At 55.6% G+C, this 13,819-nt stretch overlaps 1 protein-coding gene and 1 long non-coding RNA gene across 9 annotated transcripts in view; one reads left to right on the forward strand and one right to left on the reverse strand.

The window, feature by feature from the left end:
- Window positions 1-3,898: 3,898 nt before the first annotated feature.
- Window positions 3,899-11,951, reverse strand: Miip (migration and invasion inhibitory protein). Of its 8 annotated transcripts, none has more exons than XM_013504304.1 (12): window positions 11,841-11,951; window positions 11,532-11,645; window positions 10,537-10,659; window positions 10,268-10,396; window positions 9,685-10,044; window positions 8,884-8,965; window positions 5,519-5,627; window positions 5,384-5,436; window positions 5,063-5,192; window positions 4,859-4,955; window positions 4,365-4,496; window positions 3,899-4,139 (listed from the first exon to the last, which is right to left on the reverse strand). In XM_013504304.1, the coding sequence occupies exons 4-12, from the start codon at window positions 10,379-10,381 to the stop codon at window positions 4,068-4,070; spliced, it is 1,149 nt and encodes a 382-aa protein (XP_013359758.1). In that variant the 5' UTR covers window positions 10,382-10,396; window positions 10,537-10,659; window positions 11,532-11,645; window positions 11,841-11,951; the 3' UTR covers window positions 3,899-4,067. The 8 variants fall into 8 exon arrangements, with proteins under 8 accessions (XP_013359758.1, XP_005404027.1, XP_005404023.1 ...); XM_005403970.2 differs by lacking the exon at window positions 10,537-10,659 and adding an exon at window positions 11,216-11,318; XM_005403966.1 differs by lacking the exon at window positions 10,537-10,659 and having other exon boundaries at window positions 10,268-10,392.
- A 173-nt stretch (window positions 11,952-12,124) lies between these two features.
- LOC106146616 overlaps window positions 12,125-13,819 on the forward strand; it is a 5,936-nt gene continuing 4,241 nt past the window's right edge. Inside the window, exon 1 of the long non-coding RNA XR_001231144.1 lies at window positions 12,125-12,206. This is a non-coding gene — a long non-coding RNA (uncharacterized LOC106146616). The remainder of the gene's footprint in view (window positions 12,207-13,819) is intronic.

Consider the following 13,819-nt stretch of genomic DNA (forward strand, 5'->3'; position numbering starts at 1 on the left):
CTACATCCCCGCCTTTTTTCCCCCTTCCCATTTGAGAAAGGTCTGTCTCCTTACTTCCTCTTACCTATCTTTTATTTTGCTCTTTGCTTATAATTTGGGTTCTTTCTCTCACCCCACCCCTTTTGTCTTTTTGAGAGAGGGTTTTGTTACGCAGCCCAGGCTGACCTCAAACTCGCTGCAGTCTTTCTGCCTCAGCCTCCCGAGTGCTGGGATTACAGGCGTGCACCACCCCGCCAGACCTGGGTTTCTCATGTAAGAGAAATCACCCAGTATTTAAGCTTCTGTGTCTGATTTATTTCACTTAACATTAAGAGTCTCAAGGTGGATCCACTTCTTACAAATGATTCAAGTTTATCCTCTTTTTGTATAAATGCATTTTTTATTTTTTGGTACCGGGAATCAAACATAGGACCTTGCACTTGCCAGACAGGTGCTTGTGCCGCTGAGCTATATCCCCGGACCGTAAATGCATTTTTTAATCTGTTCACTGACATTTAGGCTGCTCACAAGATTCAGCTATTATGAGTCGCGCTGCTACAAACGTGGGTGCTGAACTGTGTCCTCCAGATGCACACACTCAAACCCCTGCCCCTCAGAATGTGGCTGGCTCTGAGACAGGTCTTTAAAGAGGAAATTAAAGCCAGATGTGGTGACTCGCACCTGGAAGCTCAGTACCCAGGAGGCTGAGGCAGGAGGATCGATACAGCCAGCCTGAGCTATACAACGAAACCCTGTCTCAAAAAAAAAAAAAAAACTAGATAGAGATGAGGATAAAATGGGGTGTTTGGCATGAACCCTGAGCCAACATGGAAGGACTGGAACTAGGCCTCAGTCACCTGGGGTCCTGCCCAGGGCTACAGCGAAAGGCTTCAAGGGGCTACAGCGAATTCTCTCGGAGTTCGGGATGCTGACGTCCAAGGTCAAGGTTACCTTCCTGACGCTGCTGACTGTTGGTCACCCCAGGGTCCGTCAGCCTGTGCCCGCATCAGTCCTGACTCTGCCCCCACTGTCCCACGCCCTAACTGTGTGCCCCTCTGCCTTCTCCTTTCCTGTCTCGAAGGGGACACTCGTGCCTGGCTTTCAGGGCCTCCCTGATACAGGACGATCACCTCGACTCCATCACAAAGACCCAGCTTCCAAACGCGCTCACAGCCCGAGTTCTAGGTGGATGCGTCTCCGGGGAGCCGTCCGAGCCCCCTCCACGCACCCCTAGATGTTAGCTCTTCCCTATGCCGGTGACCATGGAGACCTTTGAGGGCTGGGGCTCAGGGATAATCACCCGGGAGCCCTGGTCCCGGTCCAGAAGCAGGAAAAGGTGGTCCCGTGGGGGGCAGGGGAGGTGGGGAGACCCAAGGTAGGTTTGGGCAACACTCTTGAAAAACAGGAGGAGGGTGAGTCTTGTCCCCCACCCCACAGCCAGCGCCGTTCCACGCTGTCACTCGCAGCCCCAGGCCCCAGGGTTTCCAGGCGAGTGGTTCCCGGACCTCTGACTGTCCCACCCACCTCTGTGGCCCCGGCGCGGACTGCAGACCCACGGGACGCTGGGGCAGAGCCCTGTCTCTTGCTGAATGGAGAAGGTACACGGGACAACCAACTGCTACTATGCCTCAGGCCAGTCTCCTGGGCCACCCACACACAGGACCCCCACCTGACAACACGGACACGGGCCTTGTTTCAAATTGCAACACCTCGCATTTGTTTAGCATTTACTGCACGCCCAGCACCGCACCCTGAATTCACCCGGTCATCTCATCCTAAGTAGGTCACACGGATCCAGATGATGGAACTGAGGATGGGAGCAGCCCGCCGACATGTCCCAAGAAAGAGCAGATACCTACCTCCAGGCCAGGGCTCTGCCACCCACGGGGCACTGACCCCTGGGGAGGGGGAGGGGCGCTGGGCTGCTGCTCCCTGTAGGCAGGACATCCTCAGGACCGGCCGGAAGGCGGCCAGTCTGTCAGGAATGGGAAGCAGGGCCAGCTGGGTCTCCCTGCAGGAGGGGGTTCTCTCAGCCCTTGGGACAGGACAGGCCCAACGTGCCGCCACATCGGAGACCAGGACGCCTGCAAGCCTCCCTCTCCTCCTCCACCGGCTCCTCGCCTTGGGACAGGGCACTGCCTCCAAGGCCAGTCTGGGACAGCGTCTCCTGGGTCTCAGAGGCTGCTGGGGCCCTGGAGACTTGGAAGAGAAGTGCTGCCACCCCTTAGCCACAGAGGAGGAGGCCTGACAGCGCCTGTGGTCAGTGCCATGCCCGGCGGATGTCCCCACAGGCCACCCAAGCCACCAGCAGGCACCCCTCACTGAGGACCCAACCTCAGGCCGGCCACAGCAGCCTGAACTGCATAGTGAGACCCTGTCTCAAAAAAGACAAAACAAATAAATAAATAAAACAAAAAGCCACTAACTCAAAGTTCTTGGACTTAAAATTCCATATGGAACCCCAGCAAAAATGCAAACACAATGACAACAGGCAAACAACTGGAAGAGACATTTCTCCAAAGACAACCAAGAAGCACACAAATGTGCTCAATGCCACTCATCATTGAGGAAACGCAAATGCAAGTCACAGTGAAATGTATTTTACGCCCATTAGGATGGCTACTATCAAAAAACCCTCCAAAAAACAAAAAAATGGAAGACAATGCCTGCAGTCCCACCACCCAGGCTGGAGGCTGAGGCAGGAGGATCGCTGTAAGTTCAAGCCTGGCCTGGGTTACATATGAGACCCTGTCTCAAAAAAAGAAAATAAAAAACAAAACCAGAAGACAAGTCTTGGCGAGCATGGAGGGAGAAGACAGGAGGCTTGTGTATTGCTAGCAGATAAGCAGATCAGTATAGTGATTTTCAAAAAGTGAAAAACAGAATGACCATAGGAACCGGCAATTGCACTCTAGGTTTAGACCCCAAAGAATTGAAAGCAGGGTCTCAAAGACAGCTCTGCAAACTCAGGTTCACAGCATCATTCTTTATCACCAAGGGGGTAAGTGACCCAAGTCCATGAACGGAAGAGTGGATAAACACGGCATCTATCCATACAATGAAATACTACTTACTGGGCCTTAAATAGGAGCTCAGTGGCAGAGTCCTGGCTTAGCACATGCAAGGCCCTGGGTTCAGTCCCCATCACCACACACACATAGAAGAACTTGTCTGAATATTTTGTTGATGGGTCCCCTGCCTCCCTGCATGGGCAGAGGCGATGGACCGCCGGGCACGGGACAGAGGGTGACATTGCTCCAACACCCCACAGGTCCTCTGAGTTCTGACCCCTACTGGCCCATGGGAGTGCTTCTCCCCAGTGAACCCTGAGTAGCAGGGAACCTGTCACGTAAGTGACGGGTGCTGTGCCACTCGGCAGAGCCTCTGTGGGCCCCGGCCCCAGATGACCCATGAGACACCGGGTGGGATCAACATGCCTTTTGGTCACACCGAGATCCAGGTGACCGGGTTCCCACTGGCACATATGTGGGGTGGAGACAACAGGAGACGGGGTCCTGGGTCGGCACACCCATGCAGGCTGCCCTCTCTGCTGAGAAACCCCAGGAAGCGCGCACGGCCCTGGCAGCCATCCGATTCCCCACTTGTTCATGGCTGTCCTACAAAAACGGGAATTCCACTGTTCAACCTCCCTGCAGAGGAGGTGGAGGAAAGACCCAGCGCTGCCTCCTGACCCTGGAGGGGGCATCCGGGCTCTGCCAGACCCGTCTCCAATGCATTACAGAGCCCACAGTTTTCCCACCTGTCCCTACAGGGGTTCAGGTCTCCACGGCGCCCAGGACCGACCTAGAGCTGGGCGTATGTGAGCCCCTGACCCAGGAACCTCAGGAGAGCGCCTTTGAAAATGGACCTTGCCTTCGGGGACCAAGCAAGGCATGAACTTCACCTGAGGCCCTTGAGATACAGCCCCAAAGCACTTTTTAAATTTTATTACAAACTCGTCATAAAAGCCTTCTCCCCCAGCCCAAGTTCCCACACTCTGGACCCCCACGTGGGCAGGGGCTTCCCCTGCACAGAGGACGCTGTGGCTGGCCGCGGCACCGTGGTCCCAGTGGTCAGTCCTCAGGGATTCACTGTGGGGCCCATGGAACCTGGGGCTCTGACCACACGGGCATGGGGCGTGGACCCTTCCCTGGCAAGGCCTGGAGGGGGATGGGAAATGCCAGGGGGTCAATGGGGGTGGGCAGTGCCCAGGTCCATCCCAGCCCCTCCTGCACCTTAAGAGGTAGGGTCAGCTCCGAGGGCGGGACAGGGCAGGCAGTGAGCAGGGCGAGCGCCCAGGGGATGCCTTGTTAGGGCTGAGGGGCAGGGCCTTGTACCCTCTATCCCCTCTGTCCCCCAGGGGACTCTGCCATCCCCAACCATACCAGGCGGGAAGGGCTGGTGGCCGACAGCTTCCGGTGCTGGGCCTCAGAGACTGAGGACCAGAGGTCAAGGCTCCTGGGGGCCGAGCTTTTCTCGGGCTTCGGAGGGACGATGTCCCAGCCCAGCAGACAGTGCTGCGGGGAGCACAGCGTCAGGACTCCTTTCATGGAAGGGCTGCACCACGCTCAGGAAGGAGGGGCCCCCCGAGCAACCCCGGCACCCCCAGACAGGGGCCTGTGTCTAACCACAGCCTGCACACACGGCACCCGAGAGCTCAGTCACGAGGCCACCTGCGGGGGCCAGGGTACAGGTGGGCAGCCATCCCAGAAGCCGCGTCGGATGACACCCTCCACCCGGGGACCAGGTCCAGCACGCGTGAGGGAGAGGCCACTCCAGAGCCCGCTCTATGTCCGTCCTTGGGGTCTCTGTGGCCCTCCCGGGCCTCCAAGTGCATCTGGCCCTGCCCCGTCCCCAACCAGACCCTGAGGCCACTCACCCGGGGCAGGGCCAGTGTGTCGGAAGCGTCGAAGCTCTTGCGGCGGTGGACATGGTACCGGTGGGGGGGATCCAGGACCGACAGCGGGACACTCACCCTGCACAAGGGTGCAGTGAGGCCACGGAACATTTCTGCCCCCCGCCCGTGGCTGCCCCCACCCCATGATTGCCCCCAGGGCGCCCCAGTGTCCCAGCCACCACTCACTGGACCCGCGCAGGCTCTGCCAGGGTCTCAGGGCCCTGCTGGTTCCGCGGGGTCCCACACAAGCGGCAGGGGATGCCAGGGTCTGAGGGCACCAGGAACAGGCGCCGGTTGACACGGTAGGAGTACACGCCTGCAGACACAGACAGCAGCAGGTGCCCTGAGCCGGGGTCCCCGGCTGTCCCCAAGCACATGGGCCCCAACCCCTCTGGGAAGCAAGTCCAGGCCCCAGGTGGGGTGGGGCCAGGGGCTGGCACACAGGGAGGGCCCCATTCCTGCAAAGCCCCCCAACAGTTCAGGGTCCCGCAGAGCCTTAGCACTCACACTCATGGTCCTTCTCCACGTCCCCGCCCTCACATGAGCCTGGGAGGCAGGGCCTGCAGGGACAGAGAGGATGAGCGGGAAGGGCGCTGGGTGCCCGGGCGCTGGGTGCCCGGCCCCCTCGCCTGCCCGGCTCACTCGTGGTGACCGTGGGTGCACTCCTCCCGGTGGGCGTCCCGGAACTCCTGCAGCGTGGAGAAGAAGGCCTCAGGCTTGCTGCTGACGGACGAGCTGCTGTCCAGGGACCCTGGCGTGGGTAAGGGCAGGGCACCAAGTGCTGAAGCCAGGGGCTGGGGGCCCTGGCCGACACTTAGGGCGCAGGCAGCCCCAGCTCCCGCTCACGGCACTCCACACAGACCAGCAGGGGAGCGGCCACCGCTGTGACCTGCTGAGCCATCTGTCCACCCTGCCACACTCGCTCACCCATGGCAGAGGGCTGAGCCCCCAGCACGGACTGGCTTTACTTGTGCGAGAAGCACAGGGAGCTAAAGCCCCCGCCCCAGGAGGCTCCCATCCGAAGGTGATGTCGGGTGAACTGTCACCAGGGAAATCCGTGAGACAATATTGATCAGATACCCACCAGGCCACAAGAGAGTGGGGCTGGGTAGATGCTGGTGGCAGGTCTACAGGGCCAGGGGAGGTGACAGCCAAGCAGAAACATGATGAACCCATGTGCTAGCCCAGGAAGGGCGCTAAGGTGGGTAAGAAAGCAGGTGCAAAGGCCCTGGGGCAAGAGCATGCTTGGTGAAGGGGTAAGGTAGATGGGATGGGGTTAGGAACCCCACCAAGGGTTTGGGGACAAGGAGTGACACAATCAGGTCAGCCACGAATGTCTACAGCATTCCTCCTCCTCTGACTGCTACTAGGTGAGAGGAAGCAGAGGCACCGAGCAGGACATGACAGGCATCCACGCGAGAAGCGGCAGTGGGGTCCAGAAAGGTACTGAAGGATGTGTGACAGAAGGCGCTGACACCTGGGGGTAAGCGGGGGGGAAAGCCAGCATGGTGGGGCATGTGCCTGTAATCCCAGCACTTGGGAGGCTGAGGCAGGAGAATCATCATGAGTTGGAGGCCAGCCTGGGTTATGTAGTGAGTTCAAGGCCAGCCTGAACTGCATAGTGAGACCCTGTCTCAAAAAAAAACATATAAATCTGGGGCTGGGGATATAGCTCAGCGGCATAAGCACCTGCCTGGAAAGCACAACGCCTGAGTTCGAGTCCTGGTACCAAAAAAAAAAACCATATAAATCAATACGGAAGGGAAAGGAGGGCACAGCGCACGCACACAAGGCGGGTGTGGGCAGGCACCTCTGTCTTTCTGGAGGCAGGAAGCGGGGCAACGAGGCTCTGGGAAGTCCCCAGGGGCAGGGCTGCGTCCCCACCACAGGGCTACTGCACCCCTACAGAACACTGATCCCTGGGCAGGGCCTTAACCTCTTGTGCCTCCGTCTCGGCCTCTGTAGAATGGGGACCCAGATGGTACCAAGTACATAGTTCACTTATTCACTCGACAACTGCTTGCTGAGCCTCAGGGCTGGAGAGCAGGGCCAAGACAAGAGGGCCAGGTCTCTGCTCTGAGGTCGCCGCTCTTCCAGAGGAGGAGGAGGAGAAGCGAGCAGTTCTCAGGATGTCTGCCCGGAAGGCGGTTTCTGAGAATGCTATGAAGAATCCTGGCTGAGGTCACAGGCAGCGGCGTGGGGTGTGGCCCAGTGACACTGTGCCTGGAGAGGACCTGGTTTGGAGCTTTGCATGATGACAGGAATCCAACGGGAGTGAGCTGGGGAAGCACATGCCAGACAGCAGGCACAGCAAGTGCAAAAGTCCTGGGGTGGCCATGTGCATGGCAGGCGCAAGGATCAGCAAGCCAGTGAGGCCGGAACAGAACAGGGCAGCAGGTACCCTGAGGTCAGGACGTAGGGACAGCAGAAGCCAGATCTTGCCTTGAGTCTGGACAGGATGTTAGGTTTTTCAGTAAGTGCCAGGGAAACCTCTGGGGAGACCAGCAAGGGAGTGACCTGATCTGATGGCACGTTTAAAAACTCCTTCACAGCCGGGGGTGGTGGCACCTGCCTGTCATCTCAGCACTCAGTAGGCTGAGGCAGGAAGATCACCACAAGTTGGAGACCAGCCTGGGCTACATAGAGAGACCCTGTCTCAAACAAATAAATACTCATTAAGGCCATTGGGTGGAAAGTGTGTAATGCACACCCATGTTCAAACAAATACTCATTAAGGCCATTGGGTGGAAAGTGTGTAATGCACACCCATGTTCAGAGCAGCATGAGTCACCTAGACCAAGTCAGAAAGGTGCCAAGTGAAAGAAAAAGGGAATGCTCTACATTTCCACCCACCAACTGGTGAGTGAATGAAACAATCCCATCAGGCTCACGGCAAAGGAAACCCCGCAGGGACTACGACACGGAAGCGCCTGGGGATCCCACACTAGTGATGACAGTCAGGAAAAGACAGCTCTGTGTGAGCCCACTTCTCAGCGCTGCCTTGAGGGCAAAGGACAGCGGAGGTCCTCCTGGTGCTGGGCAGCTGCCACTTGAAGGGCACAAGGCTTTAGTTCTGCAAGATGAGAAAGTTCTGGAAGGGGCAGAGGGATGGCAGCGCAACAGCATGGCCTGCTTTTTGTTTTTTTTTTGAGACACAGTCTCACTGTGTAGCCCAGGCCAGCCTCAAACTCACAGCAATCCTCCTGCCTCAGCCTCCCGAGTGCAGGGATTATAGGCGGGAACCACCACACCCAGCTGTATCATGCTTAATGCTACCTCGCTGTGCTTCTAAATAGGGTGAAAATGGTGAATTCTAGGTTGTGTCTATTTTATCTTGAAACTTTCTTCAGTACTGGGAGTTGAATTCAGGATCGCACACATGCCAGGAAAACAGCTGCACTGTTGAGCTACATCCTCATTCCTTGTTATGATCCATGCACGTGCACAGATGTGCATAGATAGATAGATAGATGGTTTTGAGACAAGATCTCACTATGTATTTCTTTTTTTTTTTTTTTTGCGGTACCGGGGATCGAACTCAGGACCTTGCACTTACCAGGCAGGCGCTTATGCCACTGAGCTATATCCTCAGCCCATCACTATGTATTTCAGGAGCTGGGCTTGTATTCACTACGGAGCCCTGGCTGGCCTTGAACTAATGGCGCTCCTCCTGCTTCAGCCTCCAGAGTGCTGGGATTATAGGTATACACCACTACGCCTGCCTATTGGCTACTGTGTATATTCTGACACACACACAAAACAGATACAAAGGAGGCAAAAGGTGCCCAGGGAGATCAGCCAGGAGGCCACCGAGGCTGCTGGGGGGAGCGGGGCTAGCAAATCAAATGAAAAGAGCTGGTCCCCGCCCAGACTCGTGGGAAGGCTGGCACGAACGGACTGCCCCAAAACACAGCAGCTCTGACGCATTCACTTTCTGTGCCGAGGCTGAGCCAGCCCAGGGCATCACCTCCATCTCCCAGGCAGGGTGCCGATGGGCGCAGTCTCACCTGCGATCCAGTCGTAGCCCAGGTACGGCCGGAGGCGCCAGCTGCTCTCGGGCACTGTGAACTCCTCGAAGGTCACTCTGGGCTGAGGAGGGAGGCCCAAGGGCTGGGTCTTTTCTTTTGTCGCAGTACCGGGGTTGGTTCCCTGGGCCTCTGCACTGAGCTATATTCCCCGCCCTTTTTATTTTGAGACAAAGTCTCCCTAAATTGCCCAGGCTAGGCTTGAATTTGTGATCCTCCTGCCTCAGCCTTCTACAGTGCTGGGACTGCGGCTATGCTCCATCACACCTGGCACCACACCCAGCTAGGGGGCTGGGTCTTAAAGCACACCCTGATTTACAGCCTGGGGTGTTTGGTCCCATTTCATTTGTTGGTTTTTTGTCTTTTCGAGACAGGGTCTCGCTGTGCAGTTCAGGCTGGCCTTGAGCTCACTTTGTAGCCCAGGCTGGTCTCGAACTCGCAAGGATCCTCCTGCCTCAGCCTCCCAGAGTGCTGGGATTACAGGAGTGCGCCACCACGCCCGGCTGTCCCATTTGATTTGTGGCTTTGAACAAGTCTGTTCCCTGAGCCTCAGCCTTCCCATCTGTACAATGAGCTCAGAGTTTGTCGCCTTCTTCCCAAACAGCTGTCTGAAAAACTAACAGCCATCACTCTCTCAAGCACTAGGCCTCACCCAACGCAAGTCACCGCAGCTCCCGGCAGCCTCTCATCCCACACGGGGGCTGCCCCTGAGCACATCCGTCAGCCAGGGAAACTGAGGCTTTGAGGAGCCCTATCTGCGGGTGCCCAGCTCGCCCACGTTACCTTGCATTTCCTGCTCTGCTGGGCCAGGATGGACTTCGGGGCCTGGGCCTGCTGTGGCTCTGGTTGACTTGCAGAGGGCTCCTCCAGGTCACAGGTCACCAGCAAGGGTGTTGAGCAAGGTCTCGGAGGGCACGGGGCCTCTGGGCGTTGGAACTTGGCAGGATGCAGAGACGACACCCCGGAGCCGGCCGTGCCGAGCCAGGCTGTATCACAGGGGTCACCTGGGTGCGTGTCTGGGGGCTCCCACGCGCGGCACTCATCATCCTGTGAGCATGAGGCACTTGAGGAGGCTGTCGATGTTTCTGAGGACAACGGCGTCTCTGAGTCATAGCTGCTGCTGCTACTGGAGTCCACGCTTGACTGGAGAAGAAGGTCCAGGTCACCCAAGGGTGCCAGCCAGAGCCGACCCACCAGGCTTTGGTCCCGTGCCACTGTGGCCTCACAGCGTCCCAGCCCAGTCCCCTCCCTCCCAAGGACTCAGTTTTGCGTCCTCAGTAAAATGGGCAGGTGGGTCAGGATGATCCCACCAGCTCAGGCACCGTCCTGAGGGTTAGGCAGCCCCCTGCTCTCCCTGGGAACCCACCTCAGAAGCTGCCTGGGCCACCAACCGCCGCACAGCAGCCTGCCCGGCCTGCAGCTGCCTCAGAAGCCCCAGGTTGCGCAGCCGGAGCTGCATGAGGTCTTCAGTCTCCACCATCCTGGGCGACTCTGCCTGACGTCAAAACAGTGTGACATGGGGCTGAGGAAGCATGGATCCAACAACGCCCCTGCTCCTTAACTGTGACGTCTCGGGGAAGTTCCTCAGCCTCCCTGTGCCTCGTTCCTCAGCTGCTAACACACAATAGTACTGACCTCACCAAGCTTTCCTTGGGGACACACAGCACAATGCTCAGCGACAGTTACACAGCAGACAATAAATGTCTACGCCTCCTTTTTCTTCATTGGTTGAAACAGGGTCTTGCTTTGTAGTTCAAGCTGGCCTCGAACTCACTATGTAGCCCAGGCTGGCCTCAGACTCACTGCGCTCACTCCTCCTGCCTCAGCCTCCCAAAGGCTGGGATTACAGGGGTGAGCCACCACTCCCAGCTAAACATCTATTGCTTCTAAAAGGACCAGGTTGTGCTTCCCTACGGCTAAAACAGCCAGATTCCCCCACCACAGCCTTGTCTGGGAAATTAGCTTAGTTTAATTGGCAGAAAGAAAATAGTCGAAGTCTGCAAATACAAAGCTTCATTTTTTTTTTTTTTTCCAAACACAAGGCCTATAACTTGTGAATCCAAGCCAGGCTTCTGAAGGGCTTCCCCTGCTCTTTTCTGGACACACACGCTTTTGTTTTGGTTTGGTTTCTTGATGAATGGTGTGTGCTCTGCCGCTAAGCCACACTTCCAAGCCCAGTCCCCCTTTTTTTTTTTAACACATGAAGCGCAAAGCTCAGAGAGGTTAAGCAGTGTCCCCTGAGTTACACAGCTACTCAGAGGCAAAGCCAGGATTGGAACCAAAATTTGGATTCAGGGTGCAGGGTCAGAAGTACCTTCCATAGCAGGGTGGACAGGGGACTGGAAAATAACCACCTCCTCCTCCTCCTCCTGCAAGCCCTTTGTGCGAAGGGGCCCGGCTCTTGGGCACACTCGCCTCTGGAAGCGATTTCGGCAAACATCGGCCATCCCGCCCTGCCAGAGCCCTCACACCCCACCTCACCTGGCGACAGCCACCCGGGCCCCTCCCTCAGCCGCCGCAGCACAGCAGCGGCCTGCACCGAGCCCCGGAACGCGCCCGCGGGCTGCAGGGTGCAGAGCGCGAGGTGCGGGAACGGAGGCGTGCGCTCCCAGGAGTCGAGAGGTGCAGACCTGAGGGACAAACACCCGAACCGGGCCCGAGTCGCCCTTCCCCTGGTCGGGTGCTGCTGGGCCACGCCGCAGCAGCCCGAGGTCTCTGTTTCCGCTGCTGGACTCCGGCCGTCCCTAGGAGGCCGAAAACGCAGAGAAGCCAAATGAAGGGGTTGGAGCAGTAACGGAGCCAGGGTGCGGGGCACCGAGACGCGAGCCGGGACCCGGAGGCGGCCGCCTCGCATCCCATCGCGGCCCCAAGCCACCCACCGCGGAGACACACAGCGGTGCCCCTGCGACCGCTCCCTCGGCCGCCGCAGCCGCGCTCACCTGGCCACAGACCCCGAGCACCGCAGGCTGCCGCAGGTTCCCCCTTGTCCCTCCGGCTCTGCGCAGGCACCGGCTGGGGGGGCGGGGCCTCCGATAGCTATTCTGATTGGTCAGGGGAGGGGCGGGACCCTGACACCCCGTCAGCGTTCCTCTGCGTCCCACAGCAGCAGTTTCAATCTGAGGGCGGGGCTAACGAAGGTCTCACAGTCAATTGGTCAATTTATGTGCGGGAGGACTGGGGCAGAACCCGGAAGCGGAGCTCCGATTGGTCAGAAGTGGGGCTGGCCCATGATACGTTAAGCAGCGGCAGTTTGAGCGTCTGCAAGTGGAAGGAGGAAGTGGGTAAAATAACAATGTAGAGATACGGTCAGTAAATTGTAAACAAACTTAAATTGAATGCCAACTATATGCCAGGTATTTGAGCCAGGTCTTTTCCATAAGCCAATGCATTCTGGCCTCATAAATATGTGTGGTTATTTTTGTCCCATTTTATAGAGAAAAAATAAAACTTAATGAGACTGTGAGATGAAGGAATGTTTGAGAACAGTTTCAAATAAGTGTATTTCACTATAGTAACAAGGTGTGGGTGGATAGTCACTAAATGGATAAATAAAACTCAATAAATGCAGGAAAATCCACAGGCATTGTTCTTTTTTCTTAGTAGTTGGGAATGGAAGCACCACAACTCTCTTTAAACACAAAGAGGTGTTCTAGTATTTGACAGAATCTAGCATCCATTTCTGATTTTAAAAAAAGAGAACTTCCAACATCCAGGGAGAGTGGTATGCACCTGTAATCCGAGCTACAGTACTTAGGAAGCTGAGACAGGAAGATCCTGAATTGGAAGCCATCCTGGGCAATTTAGCAACAACTTATCTCAAAATAAAAACTAAAAAGTCTGGGGAGGGGATGTAACTCAGCTCTAGAGTGCTGGCCTACCGTGCAAGAGGCCCTTCATTCACCCCCGTTCCACAAATAAATTAAGGGCAGGAGATATAGCTCAGTGCATAAGCACCTGCCTGACAAGTGCAAGGTTCTGAGTTCGATTCCCAGTATCAAACACACACACACACACACACACACACACACAAATAAATTAAAAACAAAAACTTGCAACAAACCAAAACTGGAAGGGAACTTCGTTGTCCTGATAAAAAGGCATCCATGAAACACCTAAAGTTAGCAGCATTTCCCATAATAAAATCCTGAATGCTTTCCTAAAATCAGGAACAGGCAAGGATATCTGCTTTCCACACTTCAACTGGCGTCTTAGCCAGTGTAATAGGGAAAGAAAAAGAAAGAAAAGGCATTTAGATTGGAAAGGAGGAAGGAAAACTGTTTTCATCTAGATGTGACACAGAAAATCCATAGAATTTACAAAAAAGCTACAGTACTAGAATTGTTAATGCATTTTAAAAGGTTTCAGGGTGCAAGACAGTATATGGAAATAAAATGGTTTGTTTTTTTTTTTTTTGGTACCGGAAATCGAACCCAGGACCTTGTGCTTGCCAGGCAGGCACTGTGCCACTGAGCTATCTCCCCAGCCCTAAAATGTATTTCTAATTGAAAAATTTATAATGTCATTTAGAAAGGCATCAAGAAATATGGAAATTAAATATTTAGGGAAGAATCTCACAAAAGATGCACAAGACCTACCATTAAAAATTATCAAAGTTTTGAAAGACATTAAAGGGTTTTTATTTTTTTGTTTTTTGAGACAATATCTCACTGTGTAGTCTAGGCTGTCCTTGAACTCACTATATTGCCCATATGTGGCCTTGAACTCGTGTTGATCCTCCTGCCTCAGCCTCTGAGTGCTGTGATTACAGGTGTGCACTACCATGCCCAGTTTAGTTTCCTTGTTTTCGTTGTAAAGGTCTTAGTTGTTGTTGTTGATGTTTTGAGACAGGCTCTCTCTGTGTAGTTTGTTTGTTTGGTACCAGGAATCAAACAGGATATTGTGCTTGCCAGGCAGGCTC

Source organism: Chinchilla lanigera, unplaced genomic scaffold, assembly GCF_000276665.1.
Source record: "Chinchilla lanigera isolate Chin_1 unplaced genomic scaffold, ChiLan1.0 scaffold00085, whole genome shotgun sequence".
NCBI lineage: Eukaryota > Metazoa > Chordata > Mammalia > Rodentia > Chinchillidae > Chinchilla > Chinchilla lanigera.